The 22,876-nt window shown below is 46.6% G+C and overlaps 4 protein-coding genes across 6 annotated transcripts in view; 2 read left to right on the plus strand and 2 right to left on the minus strand.

The window, feature by feature from the left end:
* Window positions 1-267, minus strand: part of LOC101757584 (berberine bridge enzyme-like 14) — a 4,988-nt gene extending 4,721 nt beyond the window's left edge. Inside the window, exon 1 of the mRNA XM_012849097.1 lies at window positions 76-267. Within this exon, the coding sequence (XP_012704551.1) occupies window positions 76-267 (192 nt within the window). The remainder of the gene's footprint in view (window positions 1-75) is intronic.
* Window positions 268-3,415: 3,148 nt separating this feature from the next.
* Window positions 3,416-4,275, plus strand: LOC101765540 (zinc finger protein 1). The gene has a single exon (XM_004983896.2). It carries the CDS (start codon window positions 3,513-3,515, stop codon window positions 4,173-4,175), a length of 663 nt encoding a protein of 220 aa, XP_004983953.1. The 5' UTR covers window positions 3,416-3,512; the 3' UTR covers window positions 4,176-4,275.
* A 1,644-nt stretch (window positions 4,276-5,919) lies between these two features.
* Window positions 5,920-9,946, plus strand: LOC101765950 (zinc finger protein ZAT6). 2 transcript variants are annotated; one of them, XM_022823006.1, is made up of 4 exons: window positions 5,920-7,654; window positions 7,788-7,836; window positions 7,927-8,003; window positions 9,644-9,946. In XM_022823006.1, exon 1 carries the CDS (start codon window positions 6,029-6,031, stop codon window positions 6,743-6,745), a length of 717 nt encoding a protein of 238 aa, XP_022678741.1. In that variant the 5' UTR covers window positions 5,920-6,028; the 3' UTR covers window positions 6,746-7,654; window positions 7,788-7,836; window positions 7,927-8,003; window positions 9,644-9,946. The 2 variants fall into 2 exon arrangements, with proteins under 2 accessions (XP_022678741.1, XP_022678740.1); XM_022823005.1 differs by having other exon boundaries at window positions 7,927-9,946.
* Window positions 9,947-11,741: 1,795 nt separating this feature from the next.
* LOC101766360 lies at window positions 11,742-17,067 on the minus strand. 2 transcript variants are annotated; one of them, XM_004983898.3, is made up of 17 exons: window positions 16,881-17,066; window positions 16,473-16,549; window positions 16,268-16,387; window positions 16,040-16,167; window positions 15,674-15,946; window positions 15,389-15,525; window positions 14,755-14,879; window positions 14,646-14,666; window positions 14,225-14,314; window positions 14,070-14,108; window positions 13,930-13,995; window positions 13,713-13,832; window positions 13,496-13,620; window positions 13,139-13,420; window positions 12,875-13,005; window positions 12,306-12,347; window positions 11,742-12,212 (listed from the first exon to the last, which is right to left on the minus strand). In XM_004983898.3, the coding sequence occupies exons 2-17, from the start codon at window positions 16,537-16,539 to the stop codon at window positions 12,134-12,136; spliced, it is 1,845 nt and encodes a 614-aa protein (XP_004983955.1). In that variant the 5' UTR covers window positions 16,540-16,549; window positions 16,881-17,066; the 3' UTR covers window positions 11,742-12,133. The 2 variants fall into 2 exon arrangements, with proteins under 2 accessions (XP_004983955.1, XP_012698575.1); XM_012843121.2 differs by lacking the exon at window positions 14,646-14,666 and having other exon boundaries at window positions 16,881-17,067.
* Between the last annotated feature and the right edge of the window lie 5,809 nt (window positions 17,068-22,876).

Here is a 22,876-nt window from a genome sequence, read left to right on the forward strand (position 1 = left end):
GATCAGAGGGCGTGGTTGGGTGGGTTGTCATGAGGATGTGCGGAACTCTCTCCGCGCGAAAGAGAGATCACTGACCTGCTGGACGATTGGAGCCATGATCCTTGGGTGAAGACCTTGTTCTGTTGATGCAGATTCGACGGATGCCGAGCTGGCGAAGGTGGCGGTGGAGTTGCAATCCACCGGCATGCTTCCGAAGCACAGCTCGATCGGGTCAGCGAGGAAGTCTTTTATGCTCTCGTGGAAGGTGACACCGGGGTGAGATGCCATCCGGCGAGTCCGAAAACTGGGTGGGTCGGGTGGGTCATCAGATTGGATTTGGTTGGACTGCGTGAGTTTTTGGGAAAACACAACAGCCGTATTCCTGAGGCTGAACGGGGCGCGTGGAGGGTCATGGTCTGACCTTTCGGGACGTAAAGCTGACTCGAAGAGGGTGATGCACTCAGTGATGGTAGCGCTGATGAGATCTAGCCCCGCGATTAGATCAGAGGGCGTGGTTGGGCGGGTTGTCGTGAGGATGTGCGGAACTCTGTCCGCGCGAAAGAGAGATCACTGACCTACTGGACGATTGGAGCCATGATCCTTGGGTGAAGACCTTGTTCTGTTGATGCAGATTCGACGGATGCCGAGCTGGCGAAGGTGGCGGTGGAGTTGCAATCCACCGGCATGCTTCCGAAGCAGAGCTCGATCGGGTCAGTGAGGAAGTCTTTTATGCTCTCGTGGAAGATGACACCGGGGTGAGATGCCATTGAGTTCACTGGTGAGAATCTCACGATCACCCCTACTTGGCGCGCCAACTGTCGGATTTAGTATCCGATAGTCCACCTGGAGGGTACCCGGATGGTAGATTTGTAGGAGGGAAGATCGCAAGAACAAGAATTTGAATGGTAACATAGGGGCGCAAGGTTTAGACAGGTTCGGACCACCGAGGAGGTGTAATACCTTACATCCTGTGTTCCGGTGGGTTGAATTGCTGGTATAAAATGAGTTACCCTCGGGGGTGTCCCTGGCTGCCTTATATAGGTCGACAACCTAGGATTACAAGTCGGATAGGATCTAATTCTAGTTGGTTGTTATAAGGAGATCAATCTCAGTCGGACTACAGCATAAATCCCGCATTATCCAGGTGAAAATCTATTTGCCTGGCCTCCAAGCTTGCGCTTCACGCAGCTTCATGCCTTGCCAAGGTCAAATGGGTCCCACTTATGAGATCGGCCAATATTCTAGTCGGTGGGGACCCGTGGGTACCTATATCCTTAGCAGCTAATGATGGTGAGGGGTGGTTGTGTTTACAGAAACTCGGTTAAATGTAATGATGAAATTGCTTGCCTGGCTGAATCGAACGAGGAAATTGCTTATATATATAACGTTAGCTATCATATCCTAAAAGATGCAACAATCCTTTTCAGCTGTTTTCTTGTAATCTCAAAAAAAAAAAATGAAGCATCCAGCGCCATCATTTGAAAAGTGTGTCATGCAGATTGAGATTGTCGATTTTGAGGAAAAGATAATGGATGGGAGAAAAAGTTGCGATGATGACGAAACATGCACATCATCAGTTGAGGACGAAGACGAAATATATGGAGAGAGTCGAAACCGTGGAGCGCCGGCCGGCTTCTGCAAACAATGCCCCGGTCAAGTGCGCAGTCAAAAGCTGGCCCGTTCATTGACCGCCGGTGCTTTCCATGTCAGCTGTTCCAATTCATCCGAATTTGGCAAAAAGCTAGTAGCCCGCAGAAATGCGTGAAGAACACGTGTTACATGCCCCCGGGTTTACAGAGAACGAAGTGTGCTATCAACTCTATGCACCCGTCGTTCTCATGAAATAATTAACTTCCTCCCGATTTGCCGTTTCCGGGAAGTTGCAAGAGTGCCGTAGGACAGCGAAAGAAGTGTATATATACTGTTTTGCTATAATACATCTAGGTGGCCGAACGCATCAGGTTGGAGTAACCAGCGCATCCAACCGAACATGCGGTGCGTATCTTTCACCTATCACGTAAAACCACCTAGCCAACGCATCAGGTTGGAGTAACCAGCGCATCCAACCGAACATGCGGTGCGTATCTTTCACCTATCACGTAAAACCACCTAGCATACAAATTCTACCAGACAGCATGCATACATATCACGTAAAACCACCTAGCATACAAATTCTACCAGACAGCATGCATACATAGAATCTTTTGTTGGTTCGAATATTTGAAACAAAATTTCTCCTAAACCGTAGTCCCGATTGACAAACCGTTTGTTGCATCTAACTCAAAAAAATATGCTTAACAAGACTAGATCCAATATGAATACATTTTTTTTATCATTTAAGCGAGTTGCATATCAATGTACTACCGTTTGCAACTCTGTCTACCACCGAATTGCAACTAGTTATAACTCTATGTATTATATGCATCTGGTCACTATAATCATGTCAAGTTGCAATTCTGAATTGCAATCATACCTTGTTACAACCAGAGTACCAACCGTGTTGCAACCGAGTAGTAACTAATTACAATCAGTAGTAACTGGTTGCAATTGGGCAATAACTGGTTGCAATTCTATTCAGTATGAAGCATATCTAGGTGCAATTAGAGTAGCAACTGGGTTGCAACTGAGTATTAAATAATTACAACCATAAGTAACAAGTGCTAAATATGCTACAATCAAGTTGCAATTGGGTTGCAAATGTTCTTGCAACTTAAAGTACAATTTAGTTGCAATTACATACTTAAAAAAGCTTCATCAAATATAGCCTTCATGGATCTCGTTGTGTTAAGCATTTTTTTTCCAACAACCTGCTTCAAACGGATCTAAAATCGTACTTGCATGCATGCTTCCTGGTGGGTGGGTTGAGCTCTGAGGTGGCGTCACGTTGTTAGATTTAGTTTTGCATATAGGAGCGAGGGCTTTCCTTGGCACGTGAATTAGCTGGCGCGCAGGACGTAGGGTGGAGGGTATGTGCATTTGCTTTACAGAATGTAACTGGGTACATTTTAGCCATGTCATATATATATATATATATATATATATATATATATATATATATATGTATATATATATCCTATTGCTACGTTACATTGTTGTTGACCAATCGGTTCACTGGATGCGTACAAATCGTAGCACAAGCTCGTGTGGATATAGTAGCTAGGCTGCTGGATCAATCATCAAAGTGATGCGTTCCCTGGTGTCCTACTGGCAACTTGGCTGCGCCGGGAACCAACGCAGCAAGCCAACCGCCCGCATGTTTGACCCACGCGCGCATGCGATTGCGTGCGACCTGTTCATTCTTCCCCAGTCTCCACCAAACAAATCCTCAGACGTCATCTCGTTTTCTCACCTCGTTCCTTCACCTCTCTGACCGCTGTCCCTATATATCCACGCGAGCCACACCGTCTCCCTTCGTTCTACAACTCGAGCTCTCGAACAGATTGGCGGCTGCTACGACGAACGCAGGCAAGGTCGAGCTAAAAGTCATCCCTAGGGCACGTGGTTTTTCACCAGCTGCATCTGCTGCTATAGCCATGGTTGCCGGCGTGGAAGCTCTCGTTGACCCGACCGCGCTCTCCCTCGCCCTGCCGATGCCAACGCCGGCGCTCAAGGAGGAGGACTACCTCGCCATCTGCCTCGCTGCGCTCGCCGGCACGCGAGGGACCGGCCTCAAGCCGGCCGGGTTCGGGCAGCACGGGAAGTGGTGCCCGCAGCCCATCGCCGCGCCACCGCCGCCGCCAGCGCGGGAGGAGGAGCTCCGGTTCCGGTGCGCGGTCTGCGGGAAGGCCTTCGCGTCGTACCAGGCGCTCGGCGGCCACAAGTCCAGCCACCGCAAGCCGCCCACGGAGCAGCAGCGCGCCGCCGCTCTTGCTGCCGCCGCTGCGCAGGCGGCGGCGTCCGCGGGCGGGCTCGACGAGACGGCGCCGGGGCCGCACCGGTGCACCATCTGCCGGCGGGGCTTCGCCACGGGGCAGGCGCTCGGCGGCCACAAGCGCTGCCACTACTGGGACGGGATGTCGGTGTCCGTCTCAGTATCCGCGTCCGGGACGACGGGATCGTCGGGCGTCACCGTGAGGGACTTTGACCTCAACCTGGCGCCACTGCCGGAGAGCTACGCCGGGATGAAGAGGTGGGCCGAGGAGGAGGAGGTGCAGAGTCCACTGCCGATCAAGAAGCGCAGGATGTTGATTGACTGATCTGATCAATCTCGTGTCGATCCGTTCATGTAAAAATGATCTAGGCAATCATTGATTCGTTAATTTGTTCAATTCATTTTTTGAACACAAATCTGTTTGATTCATTTTTTGAACATAGACCTGTTCAATTCTTTGATTCGTTTATTTCCTTCAATTCATTTGTATGCTCTGGCACCACGCACTGGTGTTGCGACCTGGTGGTGCTGTGTATTTTTCCCTTTCATGCTCCTCAAAATGTTTGTTTATAATACATTTTGTTCATTGTTGGAAATAAAGTTATTTTTAATTCAAATCGTTTCTGTCTTACTGTTTGCATATGAGTTTTTTTTGTTTCAAAGGCTATATTAATATATAGCCATGGCCTCTGAGATATTTTCGAAGTACAGTAGAATTAAATAACTCTTCCAGTTCTTTTAGAAAATGTTTCGGAAATAGAATAATAACAGTGTCCATATTAAACTTCTATGTCTCTGAAACTCAATAGAATTTTTTAATGGCCTTTCATATTATTTTGAATATTGTCTGAAAGATTCTTTGAAATGCTTGTTTAAAAGTACATTTCATTTGGAGCGAGATGTGCTATATGAAACTTGGGGAAAACTTTGAAAAATATACTAAAACCTATTGAGAAGTTTGAAACATTCAAAGTTGAAACTCGCTATGACTTGTAAAAAACCTGGAGCTTCATATACTTTATCCGACTTCTTACACTCCTCCTTGAAACTTCACGCTTTTGCAACAAAAATTGTGATACGTAAATCTAGATATGTTGTTGGGAGGGAGGACAGGAGGTTCAAAATCTAAACAAAATCTTGATTCTAATATCACATTTTTGTTTGTATGGTGCATTGTGATCCCTTTACACTCTTTCTTGTTGCCGTTGGACATTTTCATATCTTATAAATGAAATTAATTTTGAACTGAAAATCGTTTTATTATATTCTTTAACTGAAATTAATTTTTGAAATTAATTTACACTCTAATTAATAACCTCATTTATCATAGGTACACGATTTCTTCTTTTTGACGTTTTCAAAAGCTTCTAGATACTCCTTACGAGTAACTTTTACAATTTCGCTGAGTTTTCTTTTGGGCAGAGAAGTGGTACTGAATATTTACTCGATCAAATATCATATATCTCCTTCGATCGCAAGATCTGTCTGTTTAAGAAAAGAAAAAGGTGGACCTAACCACCCACGATTTGGGCCAAAAGAAGCATTAAACAACACAATAATAAACTGAGGCTGCTTACTGCTTAGCCACCACGATCTTTAATTTACTACTACTACCGTATGCATGCATATATGTACAAATGGAGTAAAGCATGTTGTTTAAAACTCATTACCAGCGCCCAGCGGTCGGATCGCATCCTCTCTCACACACACGTCTCCATCGTACGCCGCCACTCCCAGCCATGCATGGAGCTGCGTTATATGATGTGGCTGCTCTTACAATAGGAAACCTACAACTTGTTGCGAAGGGAAACTAGTTTGCAGTTTCCTATCGCTCTGGATGGAACAAGGAAAGTTTGGACCAATCACACATGAAAAATGCATGCATGGCCAATGAGCTCAACTTTTATCCATGCATGCACGTGTGCCTATTGCACTTGCACCCTTTGTCCCTTATATGTATAAATATATATTCAGTGAAGTACGGATGCATGCATCCGCATCGATCATTCCTTCACGGTTTCACCAAGGAGCGTCCGCCCTCGTGCTTCTTTGACCCCATGACCCATCATCCCTCCTCACCTTTTCGACCACCCATTCCAACATCCCCGTCATTAAAAAACACACACACTTTGCTGCACCTAGCCTAGGCTTGTTGTCTATATACATACGCAGACGCTTATGTGGTTAGCTCATCTATCGGACCTGCGAACCAGAATCCTAACCGTGCACTCCATCAGCATCGTTAGCTTTTGCATTCGCCCGCCATCGATGGCCATCACCCACGACGACTACGTCTCCCTCTGCCTCATGGCGCTCGCCGCCGCGGGCGGCGGTGGCCAAGCTGCTGCTACCATGACAACGCAGTGGCCGCAGAACACGGCCGCCTGCTGGACGGCGGCGGCGCGAGAGCGCGACGAGCTCCGCTTCCGGTGCTCCGTCTGCGGCAAGGCGTTCGCCTCGCACCAGGCGCTCGGCGGCCACAAGGCCAGCCACCGGAAGCCACCGCCGGCGGCCGTGCCGCTGCCCCTACATCTGCATGCGTCCTCGTCGTCGTCTGCCGGAGGCGCGGCGTCGTCGTCGGATGGCGGCAGCAGCGGCGGGCAGGCGGGGAGGCACCGGTGCTCGGTGTGCCACCGGAGCTTCGCGACGGGGCAGGCGCTCGGCGGGCACAAGAGGTGCCACTACTGGGACGGGCTGTCGGTGTCCGTCACGGCGTCGGCGTCGGGGTCCGGGTCCAGCGTGAAGGACTTCGATCTCAACTTGATGCCGCTGCCGGCGGCGGCAGCGGCAGCTGCCGGAGCGAGGAGGAGGTGGGGAGAGGAGGAGGAGGTGCAGAGCCCCTTGCCGGTCAGGAAGAGGCGGCTGTCGGGTCCGTCCTTGGAGCTTAGCTTATAACGATAATTTAGTTAGTATATAAATGTTGAGTTTTTTAAGGCAGCTGGATAGAGTTTGTGATAACTTCATTCGTTGGTTGTTTAGTATACTAGCTTTGTGCCGTGGCGAATAAAATTGCATTTGGTATTGAGATTAGCTCCATGTGCATATTTTTTTAATTTGAATTTAAGCAAAGAGGTACGCTTATTATAAGATTCAGCCATTTAGTAATACTGCACATGTGTAATACTAATTCTTTACTAGATATAAATTGGAAACCATAGGAATCTTTTTCAATTTGGCATATCAAAGAACAACTTATATTGAATTCTCCTGGTAATTTATTTTTGTAAGATGCTGGTTTACTCTTTATAGTATCTGGACCTATTTTTTCAATTGTGTGGTGTTCTCATAACTGGACTTGGCACTCTAATGGTCTTGTTACTACAACAATATTGAGTAATAAAAATTTCCTATTCCGGTTAGCAGATCTTCTGGGCACTAGTTTGGGTATGAGCAATTCCTTTTCTCACTTGGAGAAGGTCTCATTTGATCATATCATTCTGTAGTTTAACTTCATTAATCTCAATACAGTAGCTGGTTGTTCTTCTTTCTTTAGAAAATTTTAAGCACGTGTATATAATTTTTTAAGGGGCTCATTCATCAGCCCTAAGCACACACTGCATTAGATGCTTGCAAACAAGATGCTCACACCAGAGTTTTTTCGATTTTAATCAATAATTTTGTGCTAATAATTTTGATTTTGCCTTGCCTTCCTGTCAGGAATAATTTCTTAAGAATTCCTACAAGGAATAACTGCCTGATTGGAAATTATTGTAGAAGTGTGGAAGGATAAGGGGATATTACAACAACAAACAAGAAGAGGCTTCATGATCATTTGAGTTAGAACTACAACCCAAAAAATAAATGGTCTGTCCAGTTATTAATATTCTGGTTTCATACTGTAAAAATAGAAAAGTGATTAAAACCCTCCCAAGTAGTCTGTCCTGCTGCACTTTCTTTTCTATAATCCTGATGCTATTTTGTTTCATGTGCCTGGAAGTGATGGGAGAAGGTGGAGGAGAAGGCCTTTAGAAGTTCTTAATTTGCAGGTTCATTTTTTTTTGCTACTTTCATAGGAGCAACTGATATAAATTGATGGTTTCATTATCATTTAATAGGTACTAAATTGTCATGTGCAGGCTTCAGAGGAGCAACTGATTTTTTTGAACAAGCTAGGAGCGTGAGGGGAAACTCAGCCTGTTCTTGATCATCTCATGTAAGAAGTTTGATTCTTGCTTTACATAAATGAGTACCTGGACCTTACAAGACTGAATATCCTTTCACTATCAGCACAGCTCTTTGATTGATCCCACCTGTCTTGGTTTGACAATCGATTTTGTATTGCCTGCTTAGTGCTTAGCATGTAAAACAATTGCCACTGTTGATGTGTAGATATAGTTTAGAAACCAAATATTCTGAAATTGCAGCTGCTATGGATAGTCCTGAAATTGTTCTGAAAATGCAGCTGCTACACTATAATGGCATCTTTCTGAAAATTTAAATGTCACTCATATAAGCTGCCATCCTCATTCTGCTTGTGACAACATAGTGTGTACTTACTGAATGTTCTAACTCATAGCTTATTAGATGTATCTATAAACTCAGCCGTGGGCAAGATTTCATATACAACCTTTGATTTCCCAGTTCTCATGCAAGTAGTAGTGTTTTTACAAGTGCTAATGAAATCATGGCCTAATGCTTTGATGTGCCTTAAATATTGTGAGTGAACCACAGGGTAACTTGCTATAATGTTGTTTGCACACGTTACTTATTTAAAGCAGCATAGCCATATCTATAATATTGAATAGAAAATTGCACTATTCTTGTTTTTAAAGCAGCATAGCCATATCTATACTATTGAATAGAAATTGCACTATTCTTGTTTCTTGGCGATGATATACCTTTGCGTGATTGCTGATATTGTTCTGTATTATAGAATGCTCAACACCTGAGATGTATTTTGATTTTTCTAATTTTTTTATGCTCATGTGAAGGTAAAGGTAAACGGGTAAGTTCAAAGTGTTATAAATGGTTTGCGAAATTCTTTTTTTATTTACTATGCTAAACTCAGTAATTATTGATCATATTTATTTTTCCCATCTAACGGGCAACATAATTGCCAAGGGCTCTCTGGTAACAAATACTAATTTTACAAATATCTACATGGGAGAGTTATGAATCCAGGATTCTAATACTTTGGTAAATAAACAATTTTGCCATGATCAGTTGCTGAATTTCCCATACCATTTAATCTCTTAACAATTAGGTGAATATTGGTATTAATAGTATATGTCCATCCTTGCATTAATTGGTAGGAGATATGGGAGATATGATGTTCAAAATTGTATTTGGGAGCACCTACCGGGGCTAGGAGATAAGATGTTACTTGTTAAATGTTGAAATTTGTATCGAGTACCTATTTTTCTGTGAAAGAACAAAAGAATAATCAAAGATTGATAAGGTACATGCTTATCAATGCTTGTTCCAGGGGACTTATGTTGTTAAGGTGGCTTATATACCAGAATGGGTTTTTAACCCTGACAATTATATGAAGTTTATGGTTGTTTTTTAAGGATAAATGACCATAAAGTACATTGTTTTGAATCATTATTATTTTTTTCCAACTGCAAAATCCTGCTTGTATCTATGTTTCTTCAGCAGTCTACTGATCGTGCTCCAAACTCTAAATCTGTTTGCGATCTTTCATGCTACTAATTTTTCTAGCAAACAGTTATGTTTGGAAGCTATAATCATCAGTGTGATTTATTAGATTCTTAAATGATAAGCCCTTTTCCATAAGTGAAGCTTGATTAATGTGATTTTTGCTTCAAATCGAAAACATGTCCCATTCAGCAGACATGTTGATGAGCTCTGGAGGGATGCAAAATCTGGGAACCACACTACTTAGATGCACACCTGGCCTTGCACGAGAGACGAACATGCACTTGCAAGGCATGTGCTTGCTGATTTGGAAGTACAAAGAGGAAGGATTAATTGGAGTCGGGATTATTTCTTCTGTCAAGAGGAAAAACCAAAGTTGTAATAAATTTGGGCATATGGACAAGGATGTGCCATTTGCAAAGTAGAAAAATATAGAGTTAGTGGAGTGAAGATATTTTTTTTTCTAAAGCGCAGGCCCTACTTCACGTTGTGAATGAATTCATGCTCCCAACATTTATGCTTTGGCAACAATGCCAAAGAATTTATTTGTGACTACCTAAAGAAAAGGATTATTTATGACAGTTATGAATATTACTTACTTGTGAACATCAATTAGGTGACTCACAAAAGAGCATCGTTTCAGTAAACTTTTTGCTCGGTATTGACAGCGGTGGGTGGTGCGCCGATTGATTCTCTATTTTGCTTGGTGGTGACCGGTCACGTTTGGTGGCGGCTATGTCGGTGCTTTGCTTTTGCCATGGTGGTTTTGGGTCTTGCGGCGAAGTGGATGGAGACCTAGTTGCAGACTCAGGGGTGCGAATGTCTATGGTGGTGGTTGGCAACCATGCAGTGGATGTTGCTGCAGTGTCCAGAGGGCAAGACTTCTCCTTGGCGTTTGAGGGCGATGGTTTGGAGGGGCCGTGCACCAGTGGTGACCACGAAGTTGGCATGAGGCTGGCATGGTAGGAGGTGGCTGGCAGATTTGCTTCCCTAAAGGGATCTGGGTGTTGAGGCATTGGGCGGTCCCGCAGAGCGGTGACTGCTTCGGTGCGAGGTGGTGATCCTCTGTTGGATTCTAGAGCCCCCATGCGGCGTTCTGTTCCTTCGACGAGGTGATTGGGTTGCTTGGTACTTCATTTTTAATCCTGAGCTCGGTACACACAGTTAAAAGTTGATATCCAGATGCAGTTGTTCTTGTGTCGATTCAACGGCTTGCAGCAACCTATGGTGACTAGCCCTGTTTTTGTGGGTGTTAGTCCGGTGTAGGCCATCTTCGCAAGGAGGCGCAAGTGGACCCAATGCATGGTAGTTACACAGCTTGCAATGGACCACAGCGACTAAGTCTGCATGGTAGTGGCTAGCTCAGCGTGGGATATCGTCGTTATCGATGGCGTTGGCGGTGACGATGTGTTTCCTCTGAGGGCCTTGTGTCGGAGCGACAGTGCTGCTATTGGTTCTTGAGCAGTGGGTTTGTGGTGTGTAGGTGGTGTCTCTACCCCCACTCGACCAACCTAAGTGTCGGAGGAGTGTTTAGTTTAGCGTGCGTTGATGACCTAATCCAATCTGCCGGGGGTAGAGTTATGGAGGCTAGTGTTGATGTCCCAATCCGACCGGACAGAGTTGTCTTGTGGAGATGAGTTGTGAGGCTTGCGTCGATGTCCCAATCCGACCGGCCTGAGTTGTTTGAGTTGAGTTGAGTTCGGCGCGTATTGATGTCCCAATCCAGCCCGCCGGTGTTGTTTTTGTGCCTTTTTCTTTTTTGTTGCCTGGTTCTCGAGCTATATCAATAGAAACGCACTCGTCGAGTGTTGTTCGTTCAAAAAAAAAGTAAACTTTGGTAGAAACTATCTCTGCTAGATTTGCTGCTGTTGACGTGGTGATAGACCGTGCACAAGCTGAAAGTGTCTAAGGTTAAATAAAATTGTTTGTAGTTGGAGAAACCATTGGGTACTATTTCTAATCCACTTATTAAACCAATGATATCTTGTTTACGATTTTACCAATCTTGTACTTTGTTCACGGGATTATGGTGTCTTTCAAAACTAATGTTATATGATATAGTTTTCATTAAAGAGTGCTAATTTGGCACCATGCCGTCCCCCGCAACCTCCCCAACGTCCGTCCCATGCTGGGACTACGGAGCGAGAGGGGCGGGCTGGGGATGTGAGGGTCTGAGAGCGCGATTAGCCTGGAAATGGTGAGAGAGAAAAATTGCACGTGGAAACAAACATGATCTTGTACGACCAATCTATTTCACGGCATCATTAAAAAAATGATCAGAGAATATTGTGCATACAGTCACAAACACAAGGCATAAATAATCTTTTTCAGAGTTCTCAGAATCAATCAATTAGGACTACCACCAGTAGTGGGTTCTCACGCCATTCTCAGATTTATATTTACTGACAAACGAACTAATAATAGAACCACAAATAAGGCGATTGAAGTCCTCATATGATAACCACAGGACAAAAACATTCAGGTCGCATCCCTTTCCCAGAAAGTATGTGCTGACTCAGGATGTATGTCACATGCAATTCACGCAGGCCAGTTGAAATATGGTAGAGGTCAAACCATGTTACATCTTTCACAAGGGAGTTGAAGTTTAACAAGCAATTCAATACTCCACGCTAGGACCCTGACAACCAGCTCAAGGAGGATCAGGACTTGTGCATCGATGATAATTCAATGCTTTCTCCTGCGTTCATAAATAAAGCGCGGGGCAAGGGAAGGATACCACCAATATGGCCCAGGCACAGAAAATCTGATGTCGAATAAAATGTATTAATGAAAATCACTGAATTATTTGTGTGAAACAAACCAAGAAAATGGTATTGACTTGTCAAATAATACCTACCTATTTGGATCACCGTCTTCGTTAATCTTAGCAGCAGCAGACCTACGAATAAACAAAAAATAGTTGCCATCAAATAATTCAGATACTTGCTTAACCAAAACATATAGATTTGGTCACTCAATGAAGCAGCTTAGCATTTCAACTTAACTAGAAGGATATGGCTAATGTGGCTGATGATGCTCAGTTATTAAGCCAACATCATAGGCTTGGGAGAATTTACAGCAAGACTATGTATATCAACAAACCCCCTTTACGAAGAGGATCGAAATCATGCAACATCAGTTCAAATCAAATGCTTTTATGTGCAAACAGCACTGAGTGGTATATTGAAGAAAATGCTTGACATTGCACATGAGCATCAAACTAAGTAATAACAACCAAGATAGAACAGCCAAACTGACCTAGAAAACGATTTCCAGTTCATGGTACTAATGCCAAAAATTCAAGTAGAAAATATGGGAACGGTCACAAGTCGTCGATAAGTATAGTGCACTAGCGCAATTCCCTTAAACCATAATATTATGTACATGAATATACCACAAGAAAAACTACATAAATGAAAGGCATACCCTTTTCTATCAAAGTCCTTCAATTGCTCCAGAATTATATGTCTTGGTAGATAAGGAGTTCTTTTCGCATCATAGAAGTTCATGCCAATGAAATTCCCACAAAAATCAATAAGGGGGCCTCCAATCCCAGCCTTAAACAAAAAGAATAGAAATTAACACACGTGAGGATGACATTTTTAGTGCAATAAAGATGTAATGTATTAAATTACTCAAATTCTAGATGCAACAACTAATTCCACCACAAGAGAAACCAATGCAGTGTACCTTGGTGATCTTACAAGTACAGATTCCATGTTCTTCGCTGACAAGATTGCTTGAATTGTCAGTCAGCACCCCACTTGTTGCCATGAGTTTTCCTGTATCAAAGGTACGCCCTATAGCTACTACCTGATTATCATTGAGAGGATAAACTGGCTTCTCAATGTGGAGTTTTGCTATTCGACGACAATGGAAATTCCTGATGCTGACAACAGCAATATTATAATGTAAATTATGATGTTGCAGTTTCCCTGTGGCATGTTTCTTATTTGGAAGTAACACACGAATCTGCAATGAATGACAAAGTTAGAATTAAAATATGAAATAAACAAGCAGGGGTATAGAATGATTTGCAGTACAAACCTTCAAGCTGCCATCAATCTCGTTTTTATTAGCAAATCTAACCAAACTCGCTGATGTCAGGATTCTTGTGATGGATTTGTGGCGGCCTATAAGTACACCAGTGCAAGCAAAAAACCTAGTTCCTCCTACAAAGATCATTGTTGCAATCATGGTATTGAAATTAAAATAAAAGAAGTAAATATGGGAAGGTAATATGATCTTATAACAGCAAAATCACCACGGAATGAAGCAAGTGAGACAACACTTAAAGATGTGTCTAAAGCAACTTTTTTTGTGAGCCTGTTCCATATGTCTCCCGCAAATTCCTCCTCAAAATTTTTACGCAACTCCATGCCTCCTGGTTGAAGAATCATAGAACAACAATTGAGTGTGCTAGAAAAGACTAAAAATGTGCAACAGAAGAACGGTCAGCAGAAGCAAAAGCAATAACTCACCTTCAAGCATTTTTGGCAGGGGATAACCACGGGATAGTAGATCGTTAGTAAAAGCCTTCATGAATTCTGGTGCAACAAGGTGAAGTGATTAATGACTATGGTTAACTAATGGCTTGCAAAACTGAAGGCAAATTACTCACCATTATCCGGCAAGGGTGAATTCGATAATTCACTGGTGTCTGGTGCAACAAGGTCAATCAGTAATGACCATGTATTAGTAATACTCAATAACAGTATAACACGATATCAGCAATGATAATCTAACAGCATCAGAAGTGACCCAGCTTTGATTCACCTTGTGATGATTCGCTTTCTGAATCACTTGTAGAGGATACAGAAGACTTCTGATTCGTTTCTGGGCTCTTGTCACTTCCTCTACCTTTTTCTTTTTGATGGTGAGGGGAGACATAAGCTTAATAAGTACATTCTCATACAGCTTGTCAACATAGTGGGCAGTTGGCACATACGATATTTGTTACTATAGCAATATAAGTACTGGTATTTTTTAATAGTTTTGGTATTCCATACTGCAAAACATTATTTCTTAAACTCTTAATCACTAATACTTATCCACCTTTTTACTTTTGTTCACATGTATACATATTGCATAAAGAGATAATAACTGAGGGTGGTTTAATCATTTGAATGCCTTCTTGGTCTATGTATAAGTTAAAATACAGAAGACGTTTATGGACAGAGGGCACCACGAAACGCACCTTGCGCCACTGGTGAAGAATCTACAAACGTTCATTAAATTAAACTTAATAAAAGTGAATTTCACAACAGTACACATTAGCAGTCTTCACGAGTAACTACTATTCTCACCTTCTGAATTAAGAACAACAAGAGTTGAAGATTTACATATCTCACTCGTGCTTCTTTCAATTTGGTTATCACTTCCTTGCTTGATACTAGCCCTGCAGCAGGATGCTTGCCCCACCACAAAGGTACTGTTTCCAAAGGAAAATAGATCATGGAACATATCTAAGCTAGGCAAAATGATAGAGTTCTAATTCTAAAAAAAAATGATACAGTTCTACATATTTTCTTTCTCACGAGATTACCGATAAAGCCAGTAAACACTGGTACCATTTTCACTAGAATCCAACACGACAGTCTAATCAAACTTGAATGCTAAACTGTTTAGGGGATTATGGGCCCGACTCACCACCCAACAGGTTTCAGCGAAAACAATGCTCCGAATACTGCATGTAAGAAGAATTACTAAGGGGAGAAAACAGGTGCCAGAACCATGTTCAGTCCCTCAAACAGCCCAGCTTGCAGCAATACTCATAGACAGTGCAACAGCATCCGTCTTGACTCTTGACTTATGCGTTTCAGAGTAGACCTGAGACTATTGGTTACTGGTTGGGCTTCGAACTTAGGTTTTCTGTGCCCCGCCTAAATCCTAGTCCCTCCTCTGTTTGAACAAGTAAGAATGAAATTATAGCAAACATACCTAGGTAAAAAAAATGGTACAAGCGACTCAAGAATTGTTTCCTTTGGTAGGAATAGAGTCCCTTCATTATCCACTTGAGACATGTTCATGCCAACAAAGTTTCCCTCAGAGTCGACAAGGGGCCCTCCAATACCAAACTGTCAAAAGGGAAAAAAAGGGTGATGCTAAACCTATAGCACAAAATAAAGCCCACAAGAAAATGAATTTTTCATAGCCAATCATATCACAACACAATTATTTATTTCCACAATTTCAAGAGCATATGGAGAGAAATCAGCAGTGCACCTCAGGAATAATACATGTGGACGTAATAAGCTTTTGACCATAAAGTTCACTTGATTTCTTAGTCACTACCCCAGTTGAGGACGTTATTTTTCCTGTACTGTTGCAACATATAGCTGTTACAGTGTTAATATATCCAACTTCCCCGGGCTGATCCAGACTTACTGCTTTAAAAACATGGACAGGGCCCAAGCCAATAACAGCAGTATTGTAGTCAAAATCAAGTGACATCAAGTACCCCCTCATCATTTGCCCATCTGGAAGGTTCACATGAACCTGCAATGATAAACCAAGACAACAGGTTACAGAATTATCACCAATACCTTAAACAGGCTAGCAATGCAGTACAGAAAAATTGGGAGCACCAACCAACAGATCCATATTACGCTTTCTGCCACCTTGCTTACATCTAATCGCAGTTGCTGAAGTCAAAAAACGACTAGAGTATTCGTTACTGTTGATAACAAGGCCTGTGAATTGATAATGTTCATTTTTTCCTGCACAAGATTTTAATTTCAGTTTTGGAAATGATCATTATTATAGAAAGCTAAAACTGATGATCAAATGCAAATATAGGAAGCCAGTTTGTATTATTACCAATGAATGACAGTGAGACAACACTTTCAGATAATTTTTGCACAACTTCTGTATGCAGTTCTACCTCGGCATCAAGGCTGTCAAATTCCTTGTGAGATGAATCATCCAGATCAAAATTTCCTAGTAAAGGAGAGGCCATTGTGATATAACAGAGTTGTGTAAATACATGAAATAAAAGGGTGAAACAACAACACACTTATCATACCATGACTTTTGTTAGCTTTCTGCTTCTCATTTGAGCTAGATGAGTAATCACCTCTTCGCTTTGACATACTTTCAACCCTGAAGCAAAAGGAACAAAATCCAAATACTAAGCCATCAGTATCAATTCCACCTTTTCACTTAGAACGAAACTTTTATGAAACAATAAAATTATAAGTTAAGGAGGAAATTATTCTAGCTTCAGAAAACAAATGTTCCAAGAAAACAGAAAATATAACAGAGAATAATTCATTTTAATAGTTGCAAACAAATACTTGAGCATCAATAGCAAACGATTCAACACTAATCATTAGGTACAGATGATTATAATGCATGGACAGAAGATTTAATACCACGAACTACAAATCAAGCATTCAAGAAAGGTAGGAATTGAAGGGGAGTGGTGGAGTACCGTCGTTGGAAGGAGGCGAGCTGGCAAGGTCGGAATAGCCACCGGGCGGCTGCGGGAGCCGGCGTCCTTGCCCTAGCCCCTGGGCCTCAGAGCCGGCGTCCTGCGCTAGGAAGGGAAGGAGGAGGGTCCGAGTGGAAGGAGGAGGCGGCACCGCGGCGAGGGCGCGAGGCGCTGTCGCGGTGGCGCCTGGCGGAGGGGTGTTACTGGATAATGAAGGTTCTTGGTGGACTTGGGCCGAATGTACGTAGATGGACCTCTGGTTCTACTGTCATACCAAGGCTCGTGTGGCGAGTGGACCAGACGAACTTTTTTTATTTTTTATTTTTTTATTTTAGTCGGATGAAAAAATTGTAAAACTAGGTTATTGTCGCCGGTTGGCGACAAAGCCCTTCCGCCAGCCCAAGCGGCGGTAAGGGGCGGTTGGGCCGGCGGAAGGATTTACCGTCGGCCCAGCCGGCGACAAGGGGTACACCCCTCCGCACCACACTTTTAAAAAATCATAACTAATTCATATTAACTCGGATGGAAAAATATAAAAGTTCTGGACCAGACAGAGGCCAACAACAGCTGAGATGAGCTCGGCTCTCCAAGCGGAAACGACATGGGAGTGCATGGAGTTGCATTGGGTTTAATACCAAATCAGTCATGGTTTTGAAAAAAGCAACAATTCAAATTATATTGTTTGGATGACACTTAAATTAGCTTTTGGAATCTAGAAAGCTACGCAATTCAATTCTTATTTGGATGTACAAAAGCATGGCATTGGTATTTGTTCTCCACCCGGCCGATCAGGCAACAACCACCACTCCACCACCACTCCTCCAAGCGTAAGTATGACTCCTCCCTGCTACAACATTGATTTCTCCTCTACCCCACCGCCCACCTCACCAATTGGTGCGCTATCAAGCAACAGCGTACCCCTTCCTCCATCCAAATCCAGCACGCGATGCAGCACCCATGGAAAGGAGGAGAGTGATGGCACTTGAGCTCCATGGCTCTGACACCTAGATCCGATGTCCATGGAGCAAGTTGAATTGGGTCTTTTTGATTAATGATTTTATTGTTGATAATGTTTGTCTTCTTATGAAATTACAGTCTTACTTTGTCATTCGAAGCAATTCTTTTTGAATCGATTAATTGCATAACAACATCGAAAATCTTTTCAAACCTTGCTAACACTTGTTTATGCTAACTCTTTGCATTTGCATTTTGCATTTCTTCAACATCCACACTTTTGTTAAGTTGACATGTTTGGTTTTCTAAATTTTTTGGAGCCCTTGAATTCTATGGCTTTAACATGGTGTTTGATCCGAGAATTTCAGCAACCTAGTAGTAAACATGGTGTTTGAAACTTTGTGTAATCTTTATCAAATTTCGTCCCCACCTTTCATGTTACTAACTTCAGGCATTCACACTTGCACACATCGTACACTCACTAGGTCTTTATTTTTATTTTACTAGATTAGCTATGTCACAAGTTAAAGTCTTAGGGATGTTGTTGGTTTGTTGGCAATTACTTTCACTCCCGACCGTCACCCTAGGGTAGTATGTGCAGTTGAATTGTTTTGCAGGCATGGTGAAGCGCCCTCATCAAAGAAAAAAAAGCGAAGAGAATGAAGGACAATAAAGGATAGAAGAGTGAAGAAGCACGAAGACAAACTCCGGACGTGGAGCACAAGAATTTCATTGATCTTAGAATGCTTCATTTTCTTCTTCTATACCTAGCACAATGCTAAGCAAGGGGGAGGAATTGTTGGACAAAAAGTAAAAATGCTAAATGAGTACAAGGATCACGGCCGCCACAATATGCTTATTTTTCTACTTCTATGCTAAGCACAATGCTTAAGCAGGGGAGATGTTGCGCTACGCTTCATTACAAAGAACCAAAGTGTCGTTGTCAAGATTTGCGGATCAAGACTTAGACTAGTAAATTTCTTTTATGCGCGTAAGGCTTCAGATGGTGGCGTGGGAGACACGGGTTAGACTGGTTCGGGCAAGGGAAGCCCTACGTCCAGTATCGAGGATGCTCGTATTGCCCACGCGGGGTTCTGTAGTAGGGGTTACAGATCGACGAGAGAGGGACTGGTCCCAAGTCTCTTTCGTGCTTGTGCTCTCTGGGAGCGTAGTAATGTGCTTGCGGCTTGTGGGAGAAGAAGCCGATCCCTCCCTCCGGCCCTTGGTATCCCCTTTTATATCGTAAGGGGGGTGGCCGGAGTTACAGCTGGGATCGGGCGAAGAGGACCGTAAAAGTGTAAACGTAGTACGGTAAAAAATACGGCAGGAAGGGAGGAACAAGTTCCTAGACGCCCGACGTCTTCGCCGGTCCCTGTCGAGCGCCGGCGTGCATGCTGGAGAGGGGGAGCGGCCGTGTGCCAACTGTCGTCATGCCCTACGGATAGCCCCTTCGTCGTCCGTAGGCGTCAGGTTACGATGAAGGCGTTTCGTTGTTACTTCGGTGTCTGCTAGGGTGGACGGCGGATGCCACCATCCTGATGATGGCTTTTGGAGAGAGGGCGTCACATCCCTGCTGCCGGGCGCGGGGACCCGAGGGCGCGCGGGGCCCGAGGACGGGCGAGTCTTCCCTCCGCTCCGGTCGGCGAAGGCCATGAGTACCCTGCGGCGAATGGAAGGGAGCCGCGAGCACTGTAGCTTGTACAGTATGGTCGTGCATGGGTACTTGCAGCAGGTTGCGTGAGGAGCGCGGTCATCCTTCCCCCTGCCAGGCCTGCAACGCATTTATGACGAGGCCGACGAGGGGGACCCACGGGATTGTTATCTTGTCCACCTGGTCCGCATCCGAGGGGGATGTCCGCCCTGGGGGCCCCAGCGAGTCCGACCCCTGTGCTCGGGGTCGGGCGAGGCGGAACCTTGTGGCGAGGGGTCGGGCGCCCCCGACCCCAGGGTCACAGTCGGATGAGGTAGAGCCTTGTGGAGGGAGGTCGGACGCTCCCGACCCTGGGACCGCGGTCGGGCGAGGCGGTGCCTTGTTGGCGGGAGGTTGGACGCTCCCGACCCTGAGACCGCGGCCGGGCGAGGCTGAGTTTTGATTATGCTGGGTAGGCCCGGGCCTTCGCGTTTGCTCTTTTAAGCGGTTTTTAGGAGATCGTTAATATTTCCCCCCAACAGTAGCCCCCGAGCCTGTGGTGGAGCAAAGGTGCTCCTCCGGAGGCTTCTTTCACCGTTTCGCCAAGGATCTTGTTTATGGTGCGCTTGCTTTATCCCAGCTTGGCCGGGGAACCTGCGAATCGCGACCACACGCATGGCCGTTGGTTGCGATGCTAGCCCCCGAGCCCCCGCGCGTTGCAGGAGACCGGTCGGGAGGCCAGGTCGACTTTTGATCGTTGCCCCTCAAGCGTCCGTTCGCTAGGACGGAGGGGTTGAGCCGTGCCACGTTATCCTCGTTGGACGAACCGTGGTGCTCGTTTGAGCTGCGAACGGGTAGGTTCGAGTGGAGTCCCGGTCCCCGTTCGGGGGGGTCCGGCTCGGGCCAAGCTGGTGGCGTACTCCAATCTCCCGCCGGCCAGTTCATATAGTTCCCGGGTTCGTTCGGCCGGACCCGGGGGCTCGTTGCCTTTCCCCGTGGAAAAACCATGAACTTTATGCCGGTCAGGACTCGAACGTGAGGTCGGGATGCCCTTAGCTTTCGCTCGCCTGGGTGTTGGCCGCTAGCGGACCCGTCCCTTCTCACCCCTCGCTCAGGGGGTGTCCTGAGGCAGCTGTCGAACCCGTGGCGGGCTAGCCTTCGAACCTCTGGACCGTAATGGGCCGTAGGGACGTTTTTCAGCCCCGTATCCCTTTCTTACCTCTCGGTGGGCCTCGGGCCGGAACGGGGCGGTCGTTGCGTCTGGGCCGAACGTGGGGGACGTCGTGGGCGTGCTATCCGGGAGGCGGAGTTATAGGGAGCGCCGTCCCGCGAATCGAGGAGGATTGGATGTTTTCGCGGCCGATCGTGCGCGTGGTTTTCGAAAAGGAAGTGGGCGTGGCAGAGGCGTACCTGGTGCCGCATTTATGGCGGCAGGGGCGCCGATTTGGCTTCCCCCGCACCTTTCCTATAAAAACAGGAGCCCGCCTTGCTGGTTCCGCCCGCCTTCTGCATTTCGAGCCCTTTCGTCCTCCAGCGTTGCCCTTAGTTCACCTGCGCCTGCTTCGCCTTCCTCCGCTTCAGCCGCGCACTTTCTTTCCACCTCCGTCAAGCTCCCTCCTCCTCCGGCGATGGGTTCTTGGGGGATCTCTCATTTCAACTCCTCGCGCGCCGAGGGCCTGGTGCGGAAAAGTCTCCTCTGCGAGAAGACGGAGGTGGCCGAGTGGTTGCTGCCGGGTTCGGAGCAGGTGCCGGAGCCTCCCTCCGGCTATGTCGTCTCCTTTGCTCACTTCCATGAGCGGGGGTTTGCTTCTCCCCCGAGCCGCTTCTTCCGGGGGCTCCTCCACTACTACGGGCTCGAGCTCCAGCACCTTAATCCCAACGGGATCCAGCATATTGCGGCGTTCGTCGCATTGTGCGAGGGGTTCCTGGGTATCGAGCCCAACTTCTCGCTGTGGAAATACTTTTTCACAGTGAGTTTGTACCAGAGGACGGAGAAGAGGGGGAGCCAGCAGCGGTCGCCTCCGGTGCCGATCGGGTGCGCCGGGATCCACCTCCGCCATACTCGCTACAAGGAGTATATGGCGATGAAGACCTCGGCGTCCCACAAGGGGTGGCACAACCAGTGGTTCTATGTGAAGAACTACTCGAACTCACCGGCCGCACCATTGACGTGGCGCCGGAGGTGTGGGCGTACGGGCTGGTGGACAAGGAGAAGAAGCGGATCTTTGACTTGCTGCAGGCCATCGAGCAGCTGAAGAGGAGCGGGCTCAGCGGCGCCGGGGTCATCGGAGCGTACCATGCCCGGTGAGTGGCGCCGCTGATGCTCCGGGTCCGCCCTCTTGCCGCCATGACTCCCGACGCGCCGACCAAGGGTACCGCTTTGGCGGCGGGTGCGCTTGCCGCTTCCGACATCTGGCAACGGATTCAGGAGGCGCTGGAGGACAAGGACGTCGAGTACCCGATTCCCAGGCACCCGCCGATGCGCCTGGACGCGGGCTTCATAGACTTGGTAAGAGGTTTGGAGCGTCGACCTCCTTTCTTTGCGTCTTGCGATTGTCGTTCTGACGTGGGGTCGTTTTTTGCGTTCGTAGGGTGCGCTGACCCGAGTCGTGGACTCGCTCCCGCCGGTGCCGGAGGACGCTGAACGGCAGACGCGCAACCGTCTCCTTGCCGAGGCGCAGAAGCGTCGCAAGGACAAGGAGACGGCGAAGAAGAGGAAGAAGGCCGCCAAGGAGTTCCAACGGTGGCAGAGGGGGCCGGTCGTGTCAGACGACGATGACGACGATGACGATGATGATGAAGATGAAGAGGATGAAGATGAGGAAGATGATGAAGAGGAAGAGCTGGTTTCCTCCTTCCGATCGGGCGCACTCGTAATTCGGGAGGTGCGCCCGCGGACGACCACGGGGGGTGAGGCGGAGGGGGCGGCTGCCCGGCCCCTGGTTCCGCAGGACCCCGGGGCTGCGCCCCAGGGGTCAGCATTGAGCATCCCCCAGGAGTTGACGCGGGACACTCCCCAGGGGTCGGCTCGGGGCGCCTCCCAGGAGCCGGCGCGGGACGCTCCCCAGGGGCCGGCGAGGGGTGCCCCCCAGGGGTCGACACGGGGCTCCTCCTTGAAGCCGGCGCGGAGCCGCGCCCCCCGAGGGTCTTCGGAGCCTACCCCCCCCCCCCCGCCTCTCAGGAGCCAGCACTGGGCGCCCCCCAGGAGTCCGCCCAGGGCGCCCCCCGGGGGTCCGTGGAGACCGCCTCCACCGTCGCGCCCGAGATCGGAGGACCGCGAAGCGGCGACAAGCGGCCGCTGCCAGATGCCCCGGGGTCAGCGTCGGGCTCCGAAGCGAAGCGCGCGCGCCGCCCTCGCGTCTCAGGAACGTAAGTCGGCCTTCCTCACGCGTCTCATTCCTCTCCCTTCTTG

The sequence above is a fragment of the Setaria italica genome, chromosome IX, assembly GCF_000263155.2.
Source record: "Setaria italica strain Yugu1 chromosome IX, Setaria_italica_v2.0, whole genome shotgun sequence".
Taxonomy (NCBI): Eukaryota; Viridiplantae; Streptophyta; class Magnoliopsida; order Poales; family Poaceae; genus Setaria; species Setaria italica.

Bases quoted from the DNA above. Each gene is read 5' to 3' on its own strand.
- LOC101765540 (XM_004983896.2), top strand. From the start codon at position 3,513: ATGGTTGCCGGCGTGGAAGCTCTCGTTGACCCGACCGCGCTCTCCCTC.
- LOC101765950 (XM_022823005.1), top strand. From the start codon at position 6,029: ATGTGGTTAGCTCATCTATCGGACCTGCGAACCAGAATCCTAACCGTG.
- LOC101766360 (XM_004983898.3), bottom strand. From the start codon at position 16,539: ATGTCAAAGCGAAGAGGTGATTACTCATCTAGCTCAAATGAGAAGCAG. The intron at 14,880-15,388 runs GTATGTTTGCTA...CTTTGGAAACAG, and splicing joins GTACCATTTTTTTTACCTAG to TACCTTTGTGGTGGGGCAAG. The intron at 12,213-12,305 runs GTAGGTATTATT...ATTCGACATCAG, and splicing joins GAAGACGGTGATCCAAATAG to ATTTTCTGTGCCTGGGCCAT.